We start from the raw sequence: 27,828 nt of genomic DNA, 5'->3' as shown, positions 1-27,828 counted from the left end.
ATTCTTTATCGATTCCCTTATCAATTCCTGTTGGGAATTTCTTGGTACAAAAAGTAGCTTAACAGGTTTTCTGTGTCAACATTTAATTGAGTTTTTACTGTAAGTGAATAAAATGTAATTGGTCCCTGAGTCTAAATATTTCTGGGCATAATTATACAGAAACAGGTAAAAAATGCACACAATGCAATGTTGATGTACTGTGTTGTAATATATTAGTAATGCAAGTGGGCCATCTAGTGTCTCAAAGTGGTTATAGCAATAGTTTAAGTTGTTTGGAAGCTTTCCATAGTTATGAAGTCAGCCATGATCCTTTCAATTGCCTGTTAGCTTTTGACATTTGAAATTCTCAGTATTTTTACAAAGAGTTGATGTGATATGTTTCTGTGATGAAAGTTGAAATTCTATTCTGAAGCTGAAGTTATACTGATGTATGCTAACTGCTAGCATATCAATGCAGTTTCCCATATATGTTAGAATCAAGCTTGAAATATTTTGTTATTATGGTAAATAAGGTGGTTTATAACATTTCAAATGTACTGACTATGAATCTCCTGAGAGAGAGTAATGTACATTTCTTTATGAAGTCAGTTCTTCAGTAAAACTTCAAGATGAAAATCCTGAATCAGAGTTTTCTTGGGAAACGTTATCTAACTGCTAAGCTATGATAGCTGCAGCAGACTAGTCAATGTAAGGCCCGGCGGCTCCGGCACAATGTAGAGAATTGATAAGGGAATCGTTAAGCACAAAGACTAACGATATCAATGGATTGGAAACATTTCTTATCGATTCTCAACAGGAACCGGTTTTCGATTCCCATCCCTACTCATTCAGGTGATTTCCTTTATACAGCTTGAGTTGACTTTAAAGTGAACAAAGAGCCACTCACAGCCTCTGTATGTTTGGAAAAGGATAAAAACACGTAGACTTCCTCTTGCATGTTGCTGCTTTACACACTTGACATGTGTTAAAGATTTGGGCATAAAGAAGCTGTAACTAACACTCTCTGCTCTCTGTCTGCTTACCGTCTTCACCCCACTAACCTCTTCTGCCTCAGGATCTCCTGGAAAACATGACCTCTATGATGCTGGTGGGTACTGCATCCCAACCCCAGTGTGTCTGTTTCCCCTCTGTTGTGTTTGGAGTGCTCGGCATGAGATATTTTAACAACAAACCTTTGGTTTACATCTTCTTCAGAGAGAGTTGATGTTCAGACAATGAAACCCTGTTGCAGCGTCTGAGTTTGTGGTACAACTTTTGTAGCCGAGCAGCAGTAAAACCTCTGTAGTGGAGGTTTTGAGGACTGTCAGTGGACACAGACCCTCACCCTCACTATTCAGCGTTGGAGACTGACATCTCTTTTTGTCTAGCAGGGCATCCAGAGAGGTTGGAGGAGTGTGTCCTGTCAGACCAGTCCCCTCTGTCCTCCGGAGTGGACTCTGGACAGCAGTCCCCGGTCTCACCAGAGAACAGGAAGACTCACAGAGGCATCAAGAAGCTCTGGGGAAAGTAAGATTTTATGATTAACACTTTCTGCACAAATTCAGACATCAAGAACATTTTCCTGCTCTTTGTTTTTCGCTCATCCATGATCTTGTTACAGGATCCGCCGCAGCCAATCAGGAAGCCCCTCTCAGGTCCATGACCCTGAGCTGGGAGAGTTCAAGAGGGGGGGCTTCAGAGCTACTGCTGGACCGAGACTGGCCCGTTCAGGGAACACACGGTATAAAAAGACACTTCAACACACACACACACACATCATCATCATCATCATCATCTTCATCACCATCATATATGGCTCTTAGATAAAGTCACTCACCTGGTTTCACTCTCCTCTGAAACATGTTTCTTCTTCTCACCTCGTCAGAGACACGAAGTTGCCTTTTTCAAAGTGGAGCACAGAGCAGGTGTGTGATTGGCTGGAGGAGATTGGACTCGGTCAGTACAGTGTCCTGGCTCGCCACTGGGTCACGAGTGGTCAGACGCTACAGTCAGCCAGCCCACATGACCTGGAGAGGGTATGTGCACACACTCACATACACACACACACACACACACACACACACACACACACACACACACAGACCTTCCATTCGACCTGTCAGATATTTAGTTCCACCTGTCTGATCACTGTCACCGTGTGTCTGTCCTTAAAGCATTTAGTCACACCCATCGATGCTTTTTGACCTGCTCGTTAGTTTTGCTTCAGTGTCGTCATCTCAGATCCTCAACTCTTCTCTTTCACTTTTATCAGATAGTTCCCTTCTAGTGCTGTTATTTAACTCATAAGTGAGCCCTTTACTTTATGAAGGTAGCTGTGGCTAATATGCTCATTTCTCTCCTTTTGTCTGCAGGAGCTGGCGATTAAGAACTCGCTGCACAGAAAGAAGCTTCAGCTTGCCATTAAGACGTTCAGCAGCAAGCAGCCCGAGAAGTCTGCAGAGCTCGACTACGTCTGGGTCACTCGTACGTTCTCCCACAGCACACTGGATTATAACACTTAGCCAGCAGAGCGTTGTTCCCCTATAAAAACTGTTAAATGTTTTAAAGGTTGGCTGGATGACATCGGCCTCCCTCAGTACAAGGACCAGTTTAATGAGGGACGCGTGGACGGGCAGATGCTGCAGTACCTCACTGTGGTATGTCTGTAACTCATGATGTGTGGGTCTGATTTAAGTTTTTTTATACACTGTAAACCCCAAAGTTCAAATTGCTCCATTGGATTAAGCTATGAAAACTTAAAATTTGTTAGTAAGTTCAGTTTACTCAAATTTATGAGTTTTCAGCGTTGAAAATGATGATTTTTGAGCAGATTTAACTTTTGTTACTGTTTCAGTAAGAACAACTTAAAATCTTTAGTTTGTGACTGTGTTTTGCAACTGTGAGTGAGGAGGGGATGTAGTCGATATAAGACCTTGCTGTACTTCTACACATGCAGCAGTGGCACAGGCTGTCTGTGCTCCACATGACACGGACTGTTTGTCTGTGCGTCACACCATGGACCAGATGTCTGTGCTCCTTGTGGCATCGATCAGCTGTCCATGCTCTATGTGGTGTGGACTGACTGTGACATAAATAAATGAATTTATCTTTTAACATTTTCAAAATTGGCCAAAATAGCATGATAGTGTCGTCAAAATTTTCATTTATAAATATATTAACATTCAGGCACACACTGTAAAAGTCAGTAGGTACAAGACCCTGTGCCATGGAGCACAGACCACCAGTCAGTGACGTGGGGCTCAGACAACCTGTGCCCCCTGAAGAACAATATTACAATGAACAGCAGGGTCTCATATCTACTTCCTTCCCTCCTCACTCACGGTTACTAAAGTTATGAAATTAGAGCTGATTTTTGTTGAGACTGTGTTTGTAACCATGAGTGAGGAGGGAACACTGTGGATATGAAACCCTGCTGTACTTTAAAATATTATTTAGTTTAGTTTTTCAGATCTGTTTCATTTCTTTATTATCACATTTACTTAATTCATACGGTAAATTTATTGATATCACATCTTTCAATTTTGAGTAAGGTCAACTATCCAAATTTTTTAACATTACTTAATATTTTAATTTGTAACAAATAAACATCAGGTTTAATTGATTAAAGACATTCACTAGAATGATTTACCATAAAAATCGTAACTACTTAAGATGTTGATTTAAATTAACTTATTTCATTACTTAGTTTTTTTAAGGTAACAGGCTTACAAGCATTTTTCAAGTAAACTCAACATATCCAGGTTTACAGTGTAGTTTAACTTAAGTTCCTGGAATGTCAAACTAGTAAATGTCACTTTCTCAGAATTGAAACTCTCTAACTCTTGATTTCATGACGTTTATGGTTTATTTCCTCTCCATCTCAGAACGACTTGTTATTCCTGAAAGTGACCAGCCAGCTCCATCACCTCAGCGTCAAGTGTGCCATCCACGTTCTCCACGTCAACAAGTTCCACCCTCACTGCTTGAAACGCAGGCCCAGCAATGAGGTAAGTCAGCAAGTGTGTGTGTTTGTGTGTGTGTGTGTGTGTGTTTGTGTGTGTGTGTGTGTGTGTGTGTGTGTGTGTGTGTGTGTGTGTGTGTGTGTGTGTGTGTGTGTGTGTGAATTTCCCTGTTTTTTTTTTAATTAAATATCAAAATCTTTCATTTAAATAAAAACTATCTTATGGTGTTTCATGTGTATTAAGTCTTGTACGTCTTGTGTTTTTCAGAACCAGTTCACACCTAGTGAGGTGGTCCAGTGGTCCAACCACAGAGTCATGGAGTGGCTGAGATCTGTGGATCTGGCAGAGTACGCACCAAACCTGAGAGGCAGCGGTGTTCATGGAGGGCTGGTAGTGAGTACATCAGTGATGTACAGCATGAGTGTTGTATAAAACGTTCATCATCAATCCCTGATTCCTAATTCTTTTGACAATTAGTTTATCAACCACTAAATTTCAATATTTCTGATGTAAAGCCCGTCAAAGATCAAACGATGAAACAATAATCAAACCAGTTCTGCCTTCAATCCTAAAGAAAGCATGTGTGTGTGTGTTTACAGATGCTGGAGCCTCGGTTTAACTCGGACACACTGGCCATGCTCCTGAACATACCTCCTCAGAAAACACTCCTGAGACGTCACCTCGCCACTAACTTCAACAACCTGGTGGGAGAGCAGGCGCAGCAGGAGAAGAGGGAGTACATGGAGGCAGCAGGGTACACTCCTCTCAACATCACAGCTAAAGTCAAGGTAAGAAGTCTGGAGCGCAGACATCAATATGCAGGCGGGGACAGAAATGGAAACTACAATCAGAGAACACACACAGCTAACCCATCCTGTCTTCGTGTGTGTGTGTGAGAGAAAGAACCGTAATCTGAGGTGAAACCGTGGCGTGTCAGCTCAGTTTAAGCTCTAAACCCTTCAGTGTGTTTAAGCCTGTGTGAACGGAGTAAACCCCGGACTGCTCTGCTCCTCCTCACAGCTTTAAGACCCACTCATCAGCAGCAGCCCTCACTTTAAATCCCTCTGTGCTCAGTGGGGGAGAAACAGAAGAATAAGCCACTCTGAAACACAATGCTCACTTACTGTTGACCCATTTATGACCTTGGACACAGATATTACATTTTCTAAAGCCACACCATTAAACCAAAATATGTATGTAGGCGGAAAATTCAGAACTGGAGGGCTGAAGAAAAGTTGGAAAATAAAACACCCAAAGATGCTTTCTTTGTGCTTATAATGAGGTGCTTTCTAAAAATGTCACAGTGGCTTTTAGTCGGCACATTTCAACACGCTGCTTTCTGCGGTAACCTTAAATTTCCATTATCAAACACACACAGAACAATGTTTACCCATCTCTACAAACAGAAGGGATTTTTAGAAGAGTAAGAAATAAAGACTTTTCAGATGCAGACAACCAACATTAAATTAAAATGAATACTCATTAGAAAGTATTTAAGTCCATTAAAACCCCATGTTCACAAAAAAACAAGTTGAGACTCTGTAAGAAAATGTTGATTACACAGATTATAATGATTTGCAAACCAATCTTATGTGTATTTGAAAAAAGAAAACATTATCTTTTTACAAAAAAAAATTCCTTTTTTTACAAGCTTGTAAATTTGATGACAGCTCCACATTTCAGAAGTTAGGACTTCAACAGAAAAACAAATAGAGGAACCTTTCTTGATATTTAAGGTTTAGTTTGCTACAGGTTGGTTTGTTGGGTATAGAAAGGGGATTTCAGAATGCCAAAGTTCTTCTGAGGTCTGAAATTAACTTCCCTGAAAGACTGCATGAGCAAGTTGTACAACTTTCAGAAAAATGTCAGAACATGTACAGTGAACAGTTGTAGGCAAATTACTTTAAATAAGTAATTAGTTATAGCTACTCATCACTTTCCTCAAAAAGTAATTGAGGTAGTAACAGAACTACTCCTTCATAAATGTAATTAGTTACTACGAAAAATAATTCTTGACTTTCTTTTTTAAAAAAACCTTCAATTTCGCACAAGAAGTCAATTTCTGAGCAGTTTTTGAGCAGTAATTTCTATATATTTCCATCCTGAAAATGACATTTTTAACCCCACAGACCACTCTGGATTTGCACATATTAAATTTGCAGCTCCTGTCCTGAGTCTGACTAAACGAGCCAGGTCAGATAGGCCTGTCAACACTCCCAATTTAGGAGGGATTCTTCTACTTTTTAACTCTGTCTTGCCCTCAAGTCCTGACTTGTAATTTCTCCTGATTTTCCCCTTATTTTAGGTATGATTCTGTCATCTCTAATATTTTCGTAGTCAAAATAAGTCAGCTACTTGTGCCTTACATTCAAACCTCAAAAAGCATCCTCCCCTCCTCCCCTCCTCCCTCGAGTTGGTTTGATCCAAAGACGCTGCAGGAGGTCCTCTCTGACTGCAGGCTACACAGACACACACAGGTGGCTGTGTGATACTTGTTGCCCATCATTTCACTTAAGCATCAGCTCTTTGTTAAAGACCTGTCAACATGGTTGTTCTCATCATTACTTGTGCATCTGTCGCTTTTCCCAACATTTTATTTGCAGCTCCTCTCTTGTGCCTGGCTGAGTGAGCCAGGTTGGATAAGTAGTGACGCACCACATTTCACTGTCGGTAACAGCAACGACATTATAACTTTTGAAATAGTAATTAGTTAGATTACCCGTCAATGGAAAAACTATCGCTGTTAGTTTTAACAGCGTTTTTCCCAACACTGACAGTAAACATTGTCTTTACAATAGTCAGAGAAATCTGTGAAATCCCTTTTGGCACAAAGCCAAAAACCTTTACCAGATGGTCATTATCTTTTACCCTCTGACAACCCTGTCCTAAAAACAGACGTTACCCTATGGAAATCACTGCATGGGCGTGAAATCCCCACCAAACACCACTGTCTGTGAACACAGCTGATCACTTCATCCACAAATGCAGGTTAAAGCTTTACCATGCAGGGAGGAAACCAACTTTAAACATGCTCAGGATACACGAGTGTCCGTGGCATGAGCAGCTCACAGATCTGGGAAAGCACCATTAACAAGTTTCATTGTAACACAACAGAGTGCAGACTTTAAGTCCACTGTGCTTGGTGTTGACGATGACTAAGAGACAAATTTTACTGTCAAATCAAGTGTTTTTTTTAGCTCCAGTGAAGAAAAATATGCTGAACTGAAACGGCAAGAGAGCACAGAGATAATAGGTCCTGACACAAGTGACAGAGCAGAGCAAAGGTTTTAGTTTCCAATTCCAGTTTAATGTTTGGACTACAAGCTACTTTTGCAAATATACATTATTTGAAAATGTAGAGATGAGTTTTTAGAAGTGATATCAGCTTTACTGGAGGAATTTAAAATAATATCACTATTTAATCTGTTTTATTCCTTTCTTTTCATCACAGCCGAAGAAGTTGGGTCTGTCCAACTTGACTCACCTCAGGAGGAAAAGGTCGGATGAATCTACAGACTACGTGTGTCCAATAGAGTCATCCTCGCCTCAGCCAGGGCAGTCTGCAGCCAACGGGGTGCAGGTCAGGCCCTACTCTGGCTTCAGAGGCCTGAGCCCCATCCTGGACAGAGAGCCGGACCGCTCCAGAGACCAGGTGGGCCGTGACGACCTCCCAGCTGACTCATCTCCATGACAGCTTCACCAACGTCATGGCGACACTGTGTTGACGCGCTTCCCATAAGCCTCTGGGCGCTGCTACTACTCTGCTTCCTTTGCTTGTGGCCCATAATACCTCAGCCCATCTCCCCCCTGCTCCTCTTAACCCCCCACCCACCCACCATCAGCCCCACCCTGTGCCTTACGAGTGGAGAGATTCAGAGACGCCTCTGTAACCCTGCTGACTGTGCTGTGGTGGCAGCTGCTCGTCATGAAGGGTGTACTGAGAACATGAATCCAAACACGGGAAGTGTTTTGATTTCATGTCCAGTCAGAAGCCTCACTAACCTGACCTCAGCCTCAAACCTGTGCCATGATCTAACTCATCATGAGAGGCGGCAGCATCTCTCTGGACTCCACTTCCTGTTACATCACTTCCCATGATCCATAAAGCAAACATAGACCTGTTGTTGTACAGTATTAAATCACTATTTTAACACGTGTGCATCATCACTAGAGGATTTAAAATGTGTGAGACGATCGTCGACAACTATGATTTTTATTTAACAGAGTTCTGTCACATGGTGGAGATGAACTTGTGCAATATTTGCATCATATTAAAGAGGGTTTTTATTTAATATTTATGTGAAGTTAAAGAACTGTAAGAAAGCATGTTTAGATTGAATCTGGGGTGATGGTTTTGTACTATTTTCATATTTACAGTATTGCTGTACCAGTATTTTTATAGTAAAGAAAACCCTGCTCCTTTGAAAGAAGATCACCTGTGCTCATGTAAATGTAAAAAGATTTATCAAATCATTTAATAAACAAAATCCTGTGTGTTAAAGAGATTCCTTCTTTATAAACCAAAACCAAAGTAAAGACGTGTAATGAAGCTGTGAGATAACAGGTGTGTGAAGCGTTAAGTGTTAATGTGCTCTCTGTGGAGTCAGTGCAGAGCATGCCTGTGTAACCCTCATCAACCACTAACCTGCTTTCATCGTCATCATCGTCTTCACCATCATGGACGCCACTGTCATGGCTCTCTATGACACCAGCTTCCTGCCTTGGCGAACCAATCTGGGCCAAGATGGCTGCTGATCATTACCATGGTAACCATTGCTCAGTGTGAGTGCATGTTGGGCGGCTTAATGTCAGTAAATACTCCTCTGCATACTCTAGAGAATGCATATTGTACTCACTGTTACACAGCTTTACACGTCACCACTGCTTCAGTCACTGTATGTTTGTAATCAGTCTAATAATGGGTTCTCAGATCGTGTGTGTGTGTGTGTGTGTGTGTGTGTGTGTGTGTGTGTGTGTGTGTGTGTGTGTGTGTGTGTGTGTGTGTGTGTTGCAGATGGCGATCACAGAGGGTACCATGTTGCAAATAGAAGCTCTGTCTGAAAGCATCAACAACCTCACAGTAAGCACCAACACACACAAGCTGCTGCTAATGACGTGTGCAGCGTGTTCACTCTCTACTGCTCCTCAGCGCTCGTAACACAACCATGAGTCTGTCTGTTGCAAAACTCTGAACTATCACTGTGTGATCTTTGAGAAAATAGGAAGTTATATTGTGATATTGTGTCCACTGAACGTCTTATTTTTTGAATATGTTGAAAGAAACTAAAAAAGTTGAGTATTTTCTTATCTATTTATAAACGTGTTTGACATATCATATTTGCCAGAGAGAATTCAAACTATCCTTTATTATTTCAGAGGGGTTTTTTTCCCACCGAAGAATGTTTCATCCATTTTATTGAGTATGTAAAGAAGCAGTGTGGAGCCGAGAAAACAATCACTGTTCAGGTTGTAACTCTTGGCCATGAGCAGTAGCCTCTCATGGTTTACCAGGAAATGTTAGCAGATCTTGTTTGACTGTAGAAATATGTTTCTCTTTATCTTTCAACCAATCATTTTTTACAACAAATTCTACACTGCCTGGCCATAAAAAAAGATCAGGCACTCTAATATTTTGTTGGACCGCCTTTAGCTTTGATTATAGGACACATCTGCTGTGGCATTGTTTTGATAAGTTTCTGCAATGTCTCAAGATTTATTTCCATCAAGTGTTGCATTAATTTTTCACTACGATCTTTCATTGATGTTGGTAGAGTCTGACCGCTGAGCAAAGCCTTCTCCAGCTCATCCCAAAGATTCTCAATGGGGTTAAGGTCTGGACTCTGTGGAGGCCAATCCATGTGTGAACATGATGTCTCATGCTCCCTGGACCACTCTTTAACAATCTGACCCTGATGAATCCTGGTATTGTCATGTTTGAATATGGCCGTGCCATCAGGGAAGAAAAAGTCCATTGATGGAATAACCTGGTCATTCAGTATATTCAGGTAGTCAGCTGACCTCATTCTTTGAGCACAGACTGTTGCTGAACCTAGACCTGACCACCTGCAGCAACCCCAGATCATAGCACTGCCCCCACAGGCTGGGACAGTTGGCACTAGGCATGATGGGTGATCACTTCATCTGCCTCTCTTCTTACCCTGATCACTCTGGAACAGGGTCAATCTGGACTCATCAGACCACATGATCTTCTTCCATTGCTCCAGAGTCCAATCTTTATGTTCCCTGGCAAATTGAAGCCTTTTTTTCTGGTTAGACTCATTGACAACAATCAGACTCTACCATCATCAATGAAGATCTTGGTGAAAAATTAATGCAACACTGAATGGGATTAAATCTTGTCACATTGCAGAAGCTGATTGAACAATGCCACGGGGAATGTGTGATGTAATCAAAGCTAAAGGTGGTCCAACAGAATATTAGAGTATATGACCTTTTTCTTTGGTGGCATTTTTTTTTTTTTTTTGGCCAGGCAGTGTATCTTCTCTAGGTCTAAAAAGACCAGAAGAGTCTGATCTCATCTTGGATCATCATGAGTATAGACCTTTGCATCATTTAGCAAGTTTACACTAACAAGAAAAACCTTTCTTTAACAGACAGAAACCTCGAGCAGAACCAGACTCTGTTTGACAGACATCTGCTGGCACTGTGTTGGAGGGGGGGACAGAAAGAGATAGGCAGCAACCTCTTCTGTCTCATCGTGCTGCTTTTCTATGGCCCTACATTCGCAGCTAGAATATGTAAATCTGGTCCATAGCATCATTTGCGATTATATTTTAAAGTTTTATTTTGGTTCTTGAATGACCTGTCTGCATCTTCTTAAATCTTTGGGGAGTATTTTATAATCTTAACTACAGTTATTTTTGTTCAACAACCTGCTGATGCTGATGCTGATGCTGATGCTGATGCTGAAGTCTGCAGTGGATCTGATAATGCTCTGATCTGGGATAAGCTTTACATTATATCATATATGAAGCAACATGACTCAGAATAAGAGTCTTCATTGGTTTTGCTTTTTTCTCCAATCACTGGAAAAGACACTAAACTGGTCCCAGCTCAGTGGCAATAATCAAGCTCTCTAACCCCTAACCATTCCCATGATGCTTTGCTTCCAGTACCTGCTGGGCCGGGATGACCTGCGGAGAGAGATGAGACGCTCTCAGACGACTCTAATTTGAAGGACAATGACCTGACGCTTCTGACTCACTAATGCTGTCAAGCGCTCTGACACCTGTACTGTACCTCCAACCCCAGCCTAACACTGCAGCCAGGAGGTGACACGTCCACTTCTTCCAGACGCTGATACCTCACGTACCAAGCAGCGTCACTCTGCAGACACAGAGAGGACAAAGAGACCCTCGGGAACATACTAAATGTGGAGAACACTTCAGATCCACTTGAACAATTTTCCTACATTTTTACCATGATGAACTGAACTGTTAACACCATCTGAGGCACTTTTTTACTACTTTACCTCTTTCCTATGCAATGCATCCTCCCATGGTAACACTGAGCAGTGTGTGTACTGTCTATTCTGTGCTTGTACGCTGAGAGAAGAAGAGGGCCACATTAGCCATCCCTCGTCTTGTGACATTCACATGTTGTGGAGCATACGGTATCATTTCTTTTTTATGTCATAAACTCTCTGATGGGAAAACAGCCCAGAAGGAGCTGGATTAAAACCAATAGCTAGAGAGCTGGCACAATTAGCATTTTGTCTATCTAATTTCTTCAAACTCATGTTTTTGGATTGAGAGACACTACTGCCAATAAAAGCTAAAGAAATAAGTCATGGTTTTGTTAGAGCTGTTACAGAAGATGGAACTTTCACATAGTTTACCTAAGAGTCAAGATGTATTTAAAAACCATAAACTCTTTTACCAAGTATGTATTTTGATGATGATGATACAACATAAATCAACCAGTTTTCTAAGGATGCACTGATTCAACTTTTCAATTTTTGATAGCAGGGCTTTGGTATCTGCCAATACTGATACTGATCTGATACTGATATTGATTTAACATTCTCCATGACTTAAAGGCACTATGAGGACTTCATTAGTGATCTTAAAATAGTCTCACTTCTATAGCTGTCTGTTCATCAAAGTAAGATTATTAGTGCCAACAGTGTTTTTTTTCTAAGTATCAGTGCCCAGTTTGATTTGGCCAAGGGAAAAAGAACCAGTTTATGACACAAAGATTAAAAGCGCCTTTGGCAACATCCCCCCTACAAGCAAACTTAAGCAGTAAGAAGAGAGAAATGTGTGTTTTTTTATCTCTGCTAAAAAAGATTTCTTGGATTTATTTTGTGGTAAAAGTGGACCCTCAACCTGCACTGATAAAAAGAAAAAGGATGTCAGAGCAGAAGAAAGCCTAACAGGAGAGTGATAGAACACAAGCTTAAACACGGGTTAAACTGTTTGTGATAATGTCCGTTCCAACCCACAGTCAGCAGTTATTCTGCAGTGGTCTGTTCAAACTTGAGAGTCTATCAATAAAATGAAGAGTGAGGTTACATTAGCTCTTAGTGAGGTTGGAGTTGGTAGATGAGCACTGGTAGGACATAACCAGGACTCCATAACGTTTAACATTATGGACATGTCTCAGAGCACTGTGCTGTGAGGAACACTAAACAGATAGTCTGCTCACCTTCTGGGCGCTTAACAATGTTTCAAACTGAGTTAATAAACTTTGATGTTGTCATGTTTCAAACAACAGGGCTATGTAACTAAAAAAATGCATCACCTTGTTGCTTTGCATCCTGGGAAAAGTTGTCTTGAACAAAGACATGTGGTTTTAAAAAGAGGATCTGCTCTCCATTCATTTGTTTCAAAACAAACCCCGCCTTGGTAAGAGTCATGTCTTCACGACAGTGTGTAATGGTGCTCATGAGAAACTGAGTCTTTATCTCAAGAAAAGTAGTTCCAAATCTGATAACAGGTGTCACTGCACTCAACACCAAACAGAAAGTCCTCACAGAGCTTTTAATATGTGGATGAGACATATAGTTAAATTTTCCCCTGGCTTCTTGTGTCAGTCTCTGTAACAGACTGAAATGTGACACCATTAGACTGGTTAGTTTGTTATATTATTGCATCCAACTGGTACATATAGAAAAGATAGTTTCTAACCCCAAACAAAAATATTGATCCACTCTGAGCTTTAAGTTTTTGTTACTTTGTTTATTTGTGCTGCTTGTCTGTACTGTCAACACTTGCACCAAGTGGTTGACATGTGTGAGCAGAAGATCAACGTGGTGGAACATATAGTAGCATCCACAGGGGACTTCACTGAATGATAATCCTCGTCTAGGGCTTCCAGACCTAGATACAGACCAGGGACTGTTTGCTGAGAGTCATCCCATAATATTTGTTTTACATAGTGACATGTCAGTGCTACTTTTGACTCGTAACCTAGTGACACAACATAAGGTATGGCTTCACCCTTCAACGTTGCAAGGATTTAAAGTCTATTTAATTTTTAACACTTTAATGTTCCATTCTAGAAAAAAAATGTAATTAATAAAAATTAAACTTGGTATTTTTTATGTTGTTGGAGCACTAGGATCACAAACCAAAAAATTCAGAAAAATTATTTAAAGCTGTAGAGATGGTCCAACCAGGTTTTTCTCAGTTCATCATATTTTTAATGAAACACAGAGACTCAGAAAATGCTTTCCCAAACAATTAGTTAAAGGGTCAAGTAGATATAAATGACCTGGATCTCTTGAGGTGGCAACAAAAATAAGGATGTTGGTTCTACATATTTGTCAGGTTTATGTTGATGTTACATTATTTGGTGCTGTTCACCTCCGCCTTGCTTTGTACCTGCAACTGAGCCATCCAATCAGACAACAAGATTTGACATGAGAGCACAAATGACGACATACTGATGCTGTAGTGTAGCAGCTCACGTTAGGTTGGAAAAAATAAAGATTGAGTCGTAAACTGCTTTCGTAAAGGGATGAAGTAACCTCAGGCTAATGTAAGTACGTAGATATACAGTATACAGTATATAGTATTACTTAACACTGTACTGGGCTACTTCACAAAAAGAGGATCTTGATTTTAGTCTCTATATAAAACCAGTGATTCAGACCCAACTGTCACAATCTGAACTCAATCTACACTTCCTCACAAAACAAAACAAACCTTTACTCTCACCGTCTTTGGTAACCTTAGCGCCAAACTAAAACCCGCTGACTCAGGCTTCCTGTCCTCATTTGCGCTTCCTCCTTCTGAATGGAGACAGTTGAGCACTTGTTTACCCGTCAAACCCTTCAGGCTTCCCTCAGTCCTCCAGCTGCTGCTGCTTCTGCTTCCAGTTAACTGGTAAGATGAGTCTTTTGTTGACCTAACCAAAATTTGACAAGTTACAAACACCACACCCTTCCTAACCCATGTCAGCAGACTCCAGCTCACTCCCTCTCCAAACTTGAGCCCCTCTTTATTCCACTGTAAGTTCTGTACATAGCAGACGACTGAGCTGGACAAACAGCAGCACACAGATACACTCACTCTGTTTCTCAGCAGGGCAGGAGACAGGAGCAGAGGACAGGCCGGGGATTTGGATCTAAAGACACTTCCAGACCCATCCTGGTGAGAATCTGAAAACATTTCTTAATGATATCTTTGACATAATGAATAAATCTTCCTCTATTTGGGTGCAGAAGCAAAGAAAATGTATCTCAGCCTCATGTACCTAAATAAAAAGATAACCCTTGACTTGTTTAACCTGGACGACAGCAAAGTTTCTCGAAGCATATGTTCTGCCCTTTAGTAACCTTACTGTTGATCTAAAGATGCAAACATGTCTTTGCAGTGTATAAGGGAGACCAACCTCTGACCTCTACCAGAAACGTCCGTCTGCCATGGGCCAGACCATCCGCAAACACGCTCCTAACCGCTTTAAGCGCAGCCCCCCAAGCCAGCCCCCCTATGACAAAAACTTGTCACCTCGCCCGAGCATCTTCTCCACCTTAAGGAGGGCCCCCGTGTCCAAACCCAACGATTTTATCCCTCTCTTCAACGACTGCATCTCAGCTGCTTCATCCAGAGCTCAGGAGTACCTCCTCTTCAAAGACCCAGAGGAGAAGTTCCACCCGAGCCCTGAGGTGCTCACTCAGGTAGGTGACTCAGTCCTCCAAAACACTGAGGACAGAATCCTTTAAGAGCTCCTCTAAACATCCTCTCCTCCAACAGGTCTTCCTGATGACCTACATCACTCAGAGCGTCAGTCTCAACCTCACAGACACCTTCAACTGCACAGCAATGACACCCGAGCAGCGCATCCTCCTCGGGGCGGACTGGGTTTGGGCGCTGCTGGAGAAGCCCACCAAGAACCCTCGGATCCAGATTGCAGTGCAGGTCCTAAACCTGCCTGATCGGGAGTCCAGCAAGGAGAAAAGCATCCTCGCAGACGGCTGCAGTGAGACACTTCTGATGGCCCAGAAAGAGTCCAGCAACAGGACCATGTGTGAGAGGATGGTGGACTTCTGCTCCTCCATCGGAAAGGACTGCTACGCGCTCTTCTTGTTCATGGGGAAGAGGAACGATACGGGCAATCTGTACGGAGTCCTCAGCAACAACTTTGAGGCAGCCATTGGGAAGTGCAACAAGATAGACCGAGCCCTAATCGAAAACTTCTTCAAAGGCTCGAGGTATCTTCACACACCTTCAGGAATGATGCAGGCCATTGTCACCAAGAAACAGGGAGACCCGCTCACTCTCATGATTAAATTTAGCTAAACCAAAGAGACTCATAGGATTAAACGGCCAATCACGTCACACAGCAGTGCAGTGAGCCACTTGATGTGACAGAAATGTCCGGACTATTGACTTTACTCTTGAGAAGTGGCCTTCAGAAGTCAAATCATGTTCTTTTGATTTTTCTTTTTTGAAAATTTTATCCAAACCAACTTTGTTTTGATAGAAAGTCTTGTAGAGATAATATCTCTTCTACGAGAGGTCGGGAAAGCAGCTGTGGAAAAATCACCCAAACAACAACATAACAAAATGTCAACTTTTAAAAAGTTATTAAGAAAACACCATCTCCCTCTGTGACCACATTCGTTGGAGATATCACTGTACTCTTTGTCTGGAGCTGTAGATGACCTCACAAGAAAATTCTGGTACTTTTTTTTTTCCAACACAAGTTTGTGATGATACATCTTACAGTTTTTAGTGACTTAGTCCACTTCTCTAATATTTACTTAAAGTCCTGTTTCTCAGAGCTCAGGCTACAAACCTGAAAAACCAGACCAAACATGCTGCACTTGACTAAAAAAACTCTTAAAAAAACTAAATAAAGCGCCATGTTTATAGTGCTCTAACACGGTTACATTCAGTTTAAGTGGCTAGCTTCCATCGTAGTGTTTGTTCCTCAAAGCTTAGTGGTTTAATGTGTTTGACTGATGGAAGCATTTTTACTGCGTTTATTTCTGTGTGTGCTATAAAAAATATGTTTAATTACAGTTGGTAAAAGCCTAATAATCCTTTTATTCAAACCATCAAAGAATGGTTTGCCAAGGACTGCTATCAAAACAGTTTCTAGACTTGAAAAATAACCCCTCAGGAAAGACTGCTTTTTTCACACAGCTCAGGTTAACTCTCAGCTTTAAAAATGGTCTTTTCTTTATACTTGAGTGTAACCTGACAGAGAGAGAAAGAGCCAGCTTTGGTCATCAGAGCTTTAAAGCTGGAGCTGCTAAATGAAACATGTCAGAATGTAAGGTTTGGAGAAAGCTTGCTCGTAAACTGGGTGTAACTAATGGCATCAACACTAACGATAACAATGCTATCGGGAGTGGTGTGATTGACTTTTACAACTTCATACTACACAGTTTCTGTTGTTGGTCGCCTTCTTTCAATATCCAAGGCTGAAAAAGCTCAGTTAGTTAGTTGTGAAGGACTTCATTTATTTTACTGGAAAACCCAAAGAATCATAGATCTAGCTCAAACATAAATACAGGTTTCTTTCCCTCATTTTGTTGGAGTATGTTTCCTAAAGGTCCCATATTCTGCTCCTTTTCTGCAGAAATGGTAGTAACATGTTTTGGTCCAAAAAGCCAATAAATCAAGCACAGCAGCATTGTTTCCAGGCTCTCATAGCCCCTCTGTACAGAACGCTCTGATTTAGTGGGCGTGGCTTCATATGTAAATGAGCCACTGCTGATACCGCCCCGCTCTTCAGCGTCACTGAGAGCGGTGCCATGAGCTCCGAGTGCACAATGTTTAGAAAACAGCGAAGCTTGTTTATCGGAACATTACAGGCTGAAACAACAGGCTAACTGCAGCTAAAGTTAGCATCCTGAAGCTAACACAGAGACAGGGGGGACACTGAGGAAAAGCTCTTACATCTGCTCCACAGCACACAGCATTTAAAATACTCACATTTCCAGGGTCAGAGGTTTGTTGGTGGATGGTTGGTAATGCGCCTGGATTCAGGACCAGTCTATTCGCTGGTCCTCTGTTGTACTGTCCAAAGTTGGAAAAGCAGCCGGCCGTGAAGTGACTAGCACACACATGCACAGTTTTACTGAGTGTAGCTGGCACATTTCCTTGATAAATGAACTCTAGCCACTTAGTCTTGTCTTCTTTCAAGATGGGAAGCTTGAGCATGGAACTATGTGGCTGTTTACAGCCAAAAACAGAGCAGTGATGGCTCTTCAACTTTGGCATTCTCCTCCCCGCTGGGAGAGGAGTGGGCGGGGAGGGGGTTCGGGGGTAACTGCTCCGGTGGACCAATCAGGTCAGACTTGCTCCTGATTGGTCAAAAAAGGGAATCACTGTCGTCGGCAAATCCCCAAATTCCAAACAGCTCGTTTTAGGTCAGGATTTTACATTCACAAGCAACTAAGTAGAGGTTTTGTCATGAAATATCACATTTTGTGGGCTGGGAGGAAAGCCAAAGACCCACAAGTTTCACTAAAAGACTCAATAAAGTGTTTTTTGCAGAATATGGGACCTTTAAAGCTACAGAGGTTACAGTAAGTTATGGAGTAAATGTAGGGACAGGGACAGTAAATGTAGGCGTTTGAGACAGGACCAAGTTTTGTCACCTACTAGCTGCTGTGTTTGACATGTGGTCAAACACAGCAGCTAGTACACAGCATGTCATGTCAACCTGTATTGAATTAAGGATTTTAAGATGTTTCCTTAGCACTAAACAACAAGCTTCAGGATTTGCATAAAGTATATCACTGTTTATATCAAAAAATGTGGGAAAATGTTCTTAACTGTTAAAGCTTGTGTGATAAATAACAGTTTAGATAAAAGAGGAGTGTATGTAAAAAATGACTGTAGAGTAATAGTGTAGTGGAGGGGCACTTAAAATCTATTGGGGTTACTCCCACATGGTCTAAGTGCTGGATCAGCTGTCCAGTTCGACTGTCTGTCCTCTTGTGCTTTATTTGTTTGAGCTCAGTGTCAATAAATGACACAACCAACACTGATTGTTGTGGCCTCTTCACTGAAGCCCAGGTGCTCTATTAACCTGCCCGTGTCATACTTGGCGCTGCCGGCAGGATTTGAATACACCTTCAGTGCGTGGTGCATGTCTTGTGTGATTATTGTTTGTGAAGTAGTAGGTGAAATACTGAACTGCGTTTTGTGCAGAAGACTGAAGGGGTCCTTAGGGCTGGTCCTGACACTGAAGAGCACAACGACCTGGCTTCTCCTGGCACTACGGGCTGAAAATGAACTCTGAGACGTGCTACCACTAAACCCCACACATGGTCAAGAGCCCCTCTACTACATCTGTTTATGGGATGGCTGACTAAAATGTTAATAAGGTTTTGAAATAATATTTTCTTTTCACTTAGACTGAAGAGTGTTCATATGATAAGGTTCTATGAATGTGTGTAAGATTAAGAGTCTTCTCTGTGTGCTCCTGTCAATAATATTGTTGAAATGTGATTAATATTGTACAGTTTCAAAAATCTGGGTCAAAATTACCCTCATTTTTGTGAATTCAGACTAATTTAAATATAAACTATTGTGATCCTTGTTATTGTCAATCTGTGTCACTGGTTTTTGTCTGTAACAGGTTTGCATTCAGAACAGTTTTTCTACAAGTTTCAGAGAGGATTGTCAAACACACATTAAGAGTATCAGGTAAACCTGGACAGAAAGGCTTTCACAGTCTTACTTTCAGGATTTTATGGTCCAGTAAAAATCAGATTTATTTCAGTTTTTATTTCATTTGTTTTACGATGAATTACAAAATCTATAAAATACAAAGGCACATCAACATTAAAGTACTCCTCGTTCTTGCAGTATCAACCAGGACTTTACAAAAGTACAAAAAGTAAAGAAGAAAAACAGTGTATAAAAGACAGTCACATAAGGCTTCAGAGAAACATCAGAAACATTGTAATCAGATTACTTTTTATCAGACAGGATCACAGACCAAAGAGGTCCCATCATAGTTCATCCTTCAAGTCGTTTTTTTCTCTGTGTTCGTTGTGTTCACATGAACACAGAGCCGTGTGGTCGTCTGGCTGAGACACCAGCTCCATGTCCTTGTGCCGTGTTGGCTGTCCCGCTTGGCGCTCAGAATACATGAGCAGCACTCTGTAGTAGTAACAGTACAGTCTGCTGGGCTGCAGCAGCTCCCTCGCTGCTGTCTGACCCGCTCTGGCGATCTCACTGGCTTCGGCGTCGTTCTCTTTGGCCCACTTGATTTTTTCCAGAAGGTCTGACAAGCTCCTCCTGACAGGAACGTAGTGAGTTCCTGCTTTCAGATGTGTGTAGAAATATTCATAATACTGAGAGTCCTGTTTCAGAACCAGGCTGTTTCCAAGCATCAGGTAAGGAAAGCGATACGCAGCCACAGTTCCATCCACGTTCACCTGATACTTGAACTAGAAAAAAGAGAAGTATAAACTGTTTTTAATGTGGTACTTTTATGTGCAAACGTGCAGAAATAAAGTTTATTTCACACAAAAAACACTCAGATGACGAGGACAATCAGTTACAGTTTGAAGCTACAGTAAAAAGGTGGGTTATAGCATTACATGTATTTATTTGTGTGCTTGTTTATTTTACCTTGAAGAAGTCAAAGAATCCAACGAGTGGTGCTTTCCCGATGAGCTTCTCCCTGTCCCTGAAGAAGAACCATCCTGTGATTCCTGCATCCAGCAGATCAGGGTTTTCTTTGGACAGAGAGGCCAAGTACAGACGCTCCTCTCGACTGTCCCGGCCTCGGAAAAAAGCTCGATCTGTTTTGTTGATCCATGGAGGCCCTGGAAAGACAAAAAGACAGGAATGACATCTCCAAAAAGTGAATCCAGTATCCAACATTGACTCAAGCTGCATTTGAACAATTCATTTTTCATTTTCTTAGTCAATTGTACTGTCAGCGGCAGATCTAGCTGAATCACGTCACTGTAATGTTTGTGATCCAGAATGTCAAAAGATTGCTGCATAACCAAGTATTTGAGACAAATAAAAATACCCAATATTTAAGCTTCTAACAGTATACACATTAATGATACCCTTCTAAGGAAGATTAAAACTGACGTCACACAAAGACATTTAGTAACAAATTGCAGCATACAATAATTCCAATTTGGGATTTTTTTTTTATCTAAAAAAACAGCGTGTTGGTCTCGGGTGCTCCATCCTTAAACTCTGTCTATGATCTCCGTCATCTTCTCTCACGGTCTCGCCGCTCTTTCTCTCTGAACTACCGTCACACATCCTCAGTTCGAACGTGAGCTGCTTGAACTTTTCTGACTTGCAGCATCTCGCTAAGTCTCTGTCGTTTCACGTGTTCTCATCATATCCATGCTGATCTCTCATCCACACTGCAAAAAACGGAAATCTTATCGAGTGTTTTTGTTTTATTTCAAGTAAAAATTGTCTTGTTATACGCAATATGAGCCACATTCACCTGACCAGTCCAGACAAATGTCTTGTTTCAAGATATTTAAAGACAAGAATGAGGTCTGAATTGCTTGTAACAAGTCAGAAAAATCTGCCAATTGAACAATAAAAATTTGCTCAAAATTTGCTTAAAACTAGAATAATCTCTTATTAAAAGTAACTTTTCTCTTGTTCCCCAGGCAGATTTTTTTACTTGTTACAAGCAAATCAGACCTCATTTTTGTCTTTAAATAACTTGAAACAAGACATTTTGCAGGTAAATGGCTCATATAAAGTCCATTTTCTACTGAAAATAAGACAAAAATACTTGATAAGATTTCATTTTTTTGCAGTGCAAAGAGCGCACCACTCTCAGTAGTTTACACACATGCAATTGAACTGATGTCGGTAGACGTCAATGTTCAGGACGTCAAAACAAAACAAAATGTGGATCTACAAATCTTCTCTTCTTCTTGTTTTCATTTGATTAGTCATGCACTACAGTTTTGTCATTTAAATCAAAATTCTTTATTTGGGGACTAGAGCTGAAACGATTCCTCGAATGATTCGAGGTACTCGATTACAAAATATACTCGAATAATTTTCTCTGCCTCGAGGAATCGTTTGATTTTAAAAAAGATCAAAGAGTGGTATTTCATATAGAGCTGAGGCCATATTAAGAGAGTTTTCAGACCCCTCAAGCTACCTCTTATACAAAATAGCAACTAGCAACAAATCTAGCTTCTTTTCTGGAGTTTGGAGACTAATGGATCATTCTAGGAAACGGGTGCCATTTGGGTCCGCAACATTTGATGAGATGTCCAAGGCACAAAAAATGTGTCAAAGTGTGTTTACAGATTTTGGAGCTACCAAAGCAAGTGCTCTTATTGACATGCTGTATCAGAAAATTCTATTTCTTAAAGAGAAAAATATTCATTTGAAAAATAACTGCTCTTTAACTAAACAAAAATGTATTTTATCCGATTACTTGATTAACCGATGGGATTTTCAGTAGAATACTCGAATACTAAAATATTCGATAGCTGCAGCCCTATTGGGGACCTCAAGCAGATATGAGATTAAAATGTGATTCATTAAATTAGTTAATTAGAAATCCTGTAATTAATTAGATCAATTTTGAATTGCCTGACAGCACTAATCACAATGTACTATACCTTTTGATTTCTTTCTGCCATACTTATGAGTCTTTTCTCAAGCATTCCCTACTTCCCAACTAAAAGGGGAAACAAACCAGTTTGTCAGACTGAGGATTTTAGGAACTAGCCGCATGGCAAACTTGATGTCTAAACAAATGTTAATTCTTTAATTTTAGTAAATTTGTCTTAGTAGACTTAATAGGGGCCCTGACAAGTCCAGAGAAATGTCTTATTTGACAAACATGAAGCCTAAATTATTTGGAAAGAGGAAGAAAAAGTACTTCTTTAGTTCCTTGTATTAAAAAAAAATCTTATTTCAAGAAACTTGAAAAGAAGATGTTTCTTACCCCACTGACAGATTTGTCATGTACTCTTTTCAAGCAATTCAGGCCAAAGTTTTGCTTATTGATATCTTAAGAAAGGACATTTTTCTGGACTTATCAGTTGAATGAGGCTCATGTTAGGTCTAATATGACAAAAGTATTTCTTTTTACCATTAATAAGACAGAACATAACATTAGACACAAAAAACATGCTTAGACTTCAGTTTGTGCAGTGCAGCATCATTTCCATCCAGGGCTAACAATAATAGATAGACTGTATTCAGTTTCAGCTCTGGATTTTGTTGGTCACAGTGACTTCAAAGCTTGCTCCTTTCTCTATGTCTGTGATATTAACCAGGACAGTCTGGTGTAAAATTCATACCAGAGCTTCACTCTTCAGAGTGTGTGTTTGTGTTTGTGTGTGTGTGTGTGTGTGTGTGTTACCTGTGTTTCCCTGGACAGACAGCAGGTCGATGGTGACTCCTCTCATGGTCTCCAGGGTGGAGTGAGTGACCTCGTAGGTGGGAAGGATGATGTCTCGTGTGTCTGTAGAGCCACACCACGACAAGACTGGAACAGCATCTGTCTTCCTGGTCTCCAAAGGCCAGTCACCCACATTAATGTAAAACTCCACATCTGGCAGCCTCACCTTCAAAAGTCACATCACGAACATGAAGATTGTCACAGCAACGTCAAAAAACGCCTCAATGATCTTTTGTTAAACCTGGACCAAACTGAACCTTACTTTTCTCATTAAAGAGTGCAGCATTTCATCAGAGAACATCTTGAAGTCGGTGTACTTCCCCAGAGTGCGGCGGTACAGTTGGTTGTTGATGATGGCGTAGTGAACGAGACCTCCTCTGTTGGTGAATCTTTTAGGCACTTCTTCTCTGATATGAGGAAGGTCGATTGTTGGAAAAGATTTAAAGTCTGCTAGGATCTGAGGCTCCTCTGATGGACACTGCATGATGCTCTGCCAGACAGATGCATTGTGCTGGGGGCAATCACAGTACTCATGATAGATGGGACCTGAGTGGTAAAGATATTAGTCAGAGTTAGAGGATGAGGGCAGAGGATTTGTTGCTTTGTGAGGTTTTGTTTCTTCTAACACAAACCTTGGAGGGTGTAGGGTGACTTGGCAACAGCAGCATCTTGGTGGAAGACTTCAATCATGAGGCCTTTGCGCACAGACCCATAGAGCCGGTACCTGACCAGGAAGGACCCATCTCCTCTGTCCAGAGGTGGAGGGACGTGGATTCGGATGTGCTCCTTCTTGTCAAGTGGACTTATCTTCACTTTGAATGCGTCTTTACCTGAACAGAAATGTGCACAACATTTCAGAGCTCTGTCAGATGTGACTGAATCTCGTTCTTAGCTCTCTGATTACATCTTGCTCTTATGCAAACATCATGAAATGTCAGCTGACCAAAAGCATCTTTACAGATTTGGGACTTTGAATGAAAAAAATGAATGGTTAATAAAATATTATCCTATATCGATGACAATAACGCAGACCAGTCATATAAGAGTACAGCAAACACCGTCTCTGAGAGATCCAGATGAACTGCTTCCCTCTTCGATAACCTCACAGGAGGATGCGCCGTTAGCTCTAAAGCTATTCAGAAACAGCCACTCCGGCGTCTCATTGATACCATGTTGCACAAACTGACAGCCCCAAAAATGGTGTAATGCAGAGTGGTTGTGTTCATTTTACCTGGAGACAGAGTCAGCTTCTCTCCCTTTGAGTTCACCGCCTGAATAAAGAAGTAGCGGACTGGTAAAACTGAGTCTGCGTTCAGCCCCGGACCCCAGATGAGACATCTCTCCGAGGCGATTCCTTCACAGTCAGAAACCGAGAAGTTTACACAGAGAGAAATCGCTAAAACTAATAAATTACGATACAAAACACTAAATAAAGGTTTGTCTAGATCTAGGCTACGTTCAGACACCATAGTCATCCAACTATTAACCGCAACTCGTCTGAATATAGTGATATTTACAGTAAAGTTTGATACAAACTCCTAAGCCGACATGTTGGTAAAAAGAAACACGCCCATTCCCCGGTGATGCCTTCATGGGACGTGGGAAATGTTAGTTTCAAGTTACAACTGGCGGAAACTGTTCAGCCAGCGGTTGTGTTGCTAGGAAACCAACAACCTTAGATATTTTTTTCTTCTCCTGCTGCATTTATAGGTATGGGCAGGTATTTTGACCCTTCAGGCCTGAGTGAAACCCTAAAAGACAAAAATATAAGACACCTCCAATCTTGAGGTGTCACCCTGCTGCTCAGTGGCCTTGTCGAAAATTTTGACTCCGTATGGAAGTCCTCCTAATTCACCTGCTCCAGATTCGTAATGAAGACTATGGAAGCCCATTTCCTCCAGTTATATATATATAAAAAATAGAAATTATGAAATTAATAAGTTCATAATTGGGTGATAAAAATTCGAAATTATGAGATAAATGGTCAAAATTATGAGATTAAAAGGTCATAATCATAAACTAAAAAGTCGAAATTATGAGACAGTTGACAGGAAGAAACCTTACTAAGGACAAAGCAGCAGCTTTACTTTAAGGTTTTGTCTAGCTGCTGTTTAATGTAATAGAGAAACAGATTGTGAGTACAATGAGATGCTGTGCCACTGAGAACCTGTACAGGTGCTGTTGTTTGATGGCAAAGGTGTTGATGTCAGAATTGATGTGCAGTGTCTCCATCAGCCAACCCCATGTCAACAACATTTGTGGCACATCCATCTGTAACCATGACACTGACCAGGTGTTTGAAGTTGGTCCCCAACAAAGGCTGCCAATCCAGCCACATCTGTTTTATTCTTCCTTCTCCATTGTCCTCCTTGCTGGCTAACTCAGCCTTTGGTCGTGCACTCCATGACAGCACCCTCCAACTGCCTGCTGACCTGATGTTACCAGGAGCTGACCACAGCCGCATGTGTTCGTCGGGGATGAGGCCTTTCCACTCAGGAAAAACCTCATGAGGCAATTCCTGAGCACACATTTCCCAAAAAACCGGCAGGTTTACAATTACTGTCTGTCCCGGGCGTGGCTGGTGGTGGAGGACGCCTTTGGGATCCTTGCATCCCAGAGGCGGATGTACCGGCGTCCCATGGAGCTCCACCCTGACTTTGTGGGAAGGTGTGTCAAGGTGACCTGCACAACTTCTTGCAGAAGACCACCCCAGCGTCTGCGATGAGAGGCTTCCCAGACGGTGATGTGGAGCCCCTGCCACATCTGGGAAGAGTGGCTGCTAACAACTCGGCCAGGGAAGCCATCAGGGTTGGGGAGACCTTCGCACCCCACTTCTCTGCAGAGGGAGCGGTCCTGTGGCAGGACGTCTAGTGTGCAAGGACTCCCAAAACAGCTCTTTTAAGAGCCACCCACACATGAATTTAATGTTGTTACATTTATATTAAAGTTTTGTGAACAGCTGAAACCTACAGAATACAGTGCACAATGTTCTGTGTGTGCAAGAAATGTATGAAACCAGAGAATTGTTTGTGTAGGAAATAGAAGACAAAATATTGCTGGGTTAGATTTTTTTATATGTATTTATATATATAAAATATAAGGAAACAAGGAATAAAAAATATAACAATAGATCTACTGAAACACTCAAACAAATTTAATATGAAAATAAGTATATGCATAAATTACAAAAAATAAACTTATCAAAAAGATTGAAGCTACATTTTAAAAAAATAGATACGAAGTGTGTACTCTACAGAGACTGGAAACGGAGCAGGCTTGGATAAAAGGCGCTAAACTTAACAAAGCCTCAGGGACACCAACGGAAAGCCTGGTTCATTCTCTGCAGAGATTGTTGCCCCTTGTGCTAAGAAGCTTTTTTTTTAAGGATCAACTCATTCCAAATTAAACACAACTGTGCTGGCCTCAAAGACTAATTTGTGAATTTGGAGTTTCACCAATTCTTTCTGCTGGGGCGGCAACCTCTGCAGAGGAGGAAGCAGGCTGAGGAGGAACATCTCATCCTCCGAGGGAGGTGGACGAGGAGGCACAGGTGGAGCAAGAGGGGCTTGGACCTGCTGCTGGAGGGCCTGGAGCAGCAGCGCCCTGATCTGTTGGTCCTCATCCGCTCCCTCCGCCACTCTCCTCTTCCTTTTTCTCCTCGTCACTGTGAGAAACACAAAAAGGTAGTATTTGGAAACATGAACTGCTGTTTAAAAATATTGAAAACTCTTGTGTGACACATCAAACACCCTCACCTCACTAAACTAATGTAAAACAATTACTGGGATTTTAGCGCAGGCTAAACCTCTATGTCCCTACCTCTGTGTGGTGAACTTTGGTTAACAATATAAAGCAAGAATATTTTTTAAATATCTATTTTTCTTTGTTGTCGTCTTACAATATTTGCAACATCTAAATCAATGCAATACTTAAACTATATACAGTTTGGTGCATTAAGAAGTAGTAAATCCTTCTTAGTGACTATCATGTGCTCACTTTTTTTAAAAAACATCACTATTTATGGTCAACTTTATCAAAAAATGGCCCCTGTATGCTTTTTGGTGGGCACATAACAGGGTGGTTACAAGAAAATAAGGTGAGTTTAGAATGATGATTGTTTTTAATTGTTTGCATATATTAAGTATTAATTTATTGTGTTCTTATTTATTACTCATAACAATGCTGTTGTTTCTTTTATTCATTTACTAATTATTTCTACTGAAAGTAACTTTGAAAGGTATGTTTCATAGTGAAAAACAATGCAAAAATTAAACACATACCATTGGGTGCTTTCCCTCCCACAGGAGCAGGGGCAGCGGCAGGGCTAGAAAAGGGGCCAGGAGGACCAGGGTCAGGAGCAGGAGAGGCAGCAGGAGTGGCTTCCGCACCACTGCTGTAAGGGGAGTCCTGTGGCAGGTGGTCTGTAGCGGTGACATAAGTGTCTTTAGATATGTGTTTACATTTTAATTGTCTCAATCACTCAAGCTTGCGCTGGTAATTACAGCACATCAAGCATTTTACAAATACACCCATATTAATACAGTTCCAGCCATATCTAGAAATCAATATCTGGCTTCCACAACCCTTTAATGCAGCAAATCCCTTATGTAAAGAAATAAAACAAGAACTTGCTTTAATTTCAGGTTTTGGGATGTGTTTACATACTTCAATTTAAGGTACTTTGAAATTGTCTTTGTCCCTTTTTAAATTGATGCAGATATCTCAAAAATAAGTTGGCAATACTTTATGTGTGTGCATATTCATCTCTCTCAACAAACCTCTACACTCAATCCCTAAGGGGCCTGCTGCTTCTCCCTGGTAATCCTCCTCCACTGGCCCTGCCTGGCTGTTCCCTGCGACCTCGTCCTCGACCCCCCGACCCATGTTCCCGGAGGTCTCCCTGGGGAAAATGAAGGGGTCGAGGAAAGAGAGAACCGCAGAGTACCTCCATCTTTTCCCTGGCTCTGCCGCTGCCCCGCTCCTTTTTTCTTGCTCCTTCCTCCTCTCTATCAGGTAGGTAGATGTCCCTGAGGCTCCTCCA

General features: G+C 41.3%; 3 protein-coding genes across 4 annotated transcripts in view; 2 read left to right on the top strand and 1 right to left on the bottom strand.

Moving 5' to 3' along the window:
* ppfibp2b (PPFIA binding protein 2b) overlaps window positions 1-8,413 on the top strand; it is a 103,302-nt gene extending 94,889 nt beyond the window's left edge. The window contains exons 19-27 of the mRNA XM_074678569.1: window positions 1,368-1,506; window positions 1,601-1,720; window positions 1,865-2,015; window positions 2,352-2,463; window positions 2,548-2,636; window positions 3,864-3,986; window positions 4,209-4,334; window positions 4,541-4,729; window positions 7,393-8,413. Coding sequence (XP_074534670.1) covers window positions 1,368-1,506; window positions 1,601-1,720; window positions 1,865-2,015; window positions 2,352-2,463; window positions 2,548-2,636; window positions 3,864-3,986; window positions 4,209-4,334; window positions 4,541-4,729; window positions 7,393-7,632 — 1,289 coding nt within the window. The 3' untranslated portion in view covers window positions 7,633-8,413. The remainder of the gene's footprint in view (window positions 1-1,367; window positions 1,507-1,600; window positions 1,721-1,864; window positions 2,016-2,351; window positions 2,464-2,547; window positions 2,637-3,863; window positions 3,987-4,208; window positions 4,335-4,540; window positions 4,730-7,392) is intronic.
* A 542-nt stretch (window positions 8,414-8,955) lies between these two features.
* On the top strand, window positions 8,956-17,839 carry rep15 (RAB15 effector protein). 2 transcript variants are annotated; one of them, XM_074678571.1, is made up of 4 exons: window positions 8,956-9,021; window positions 14,492-14,557; window positions 14,781-15,084; window positions 15,161-17,839. In XM_074678571.1, the coding sequence occupies exons 3-4, from the start codon at window positions 14,830-14,832 to the stop codon at window positions 15,704-15,706; spliced, it is 801 nt and encodes a 266-aa protein (XP_074534672.1). In that variant the 5' UTR covers window positions 8,956-9,021; window positions 14,492-14,557; window positions 14,781-14,829; the 3' UTR covers window positions 15,707-17,839. The 2 variants fall into 2 exon arrangements, with proteins under 2 accessions (XP_074534672.1, XP_074534673.1); XM_074678572.1 differs by having other exon boundaries at window positions 8,957-9,021; window positions 14,489-14,557.
* A 1,286-nt stretch (window positions 17,840-19,125) lies between these two features.
* poglut3 (protein O-glucosyltransferase 3) lies at window positions 19,126-24,368 on the bottom strand. Its single transcript, XM_074678570.1, has 6 exons — window positions 24,019-24,368; window positions 23,420-23,617; window positions 23,050-23,333; window positions 22,749-22,953; window positions 20,006-20,202; window positions 19,126-19,821 (listed from the first exon to the last, which is right to left on the bottom strand). Exons 1-6 carry the CDS (start codon window positions 24,260-24,262, stop codon window positions 19,381-19,383), a joined length of 1,569 nt encoding a protein of 522 aa, XP_074534671.1. The 5' UTR covers window positions 24,263-24,368; the 3' UTR covers window positions 19,126-19,380.
* Window positions 24,369-27,828: the final 3,460 nt, after the last annotated feature.

This window comes from Halichoeres trimaculatus, unplaced genomic scaffold (assembly GCF_033239565.1).
Source record: "Halichoeres trimaculatus isolate MK-OKI-2021-1 unplaced genomic scaffold, fHalTri1.1 fHalTri1_scaffold_10, whole genome shotgun sequence".
Classification (NCBI taxonomy): domain Eukaryota; kingdom Metazoa; phylum Chordata; class Actinopteri; order Labriformes; family Labridae; genus Halichoeres; species Halichoeres trimaculatus.
The sequence above is the reverse complement of the archived record's forward strand: the minus strand, read 5'-3'. Positions and strand labels throughout refer to the sequence as shown.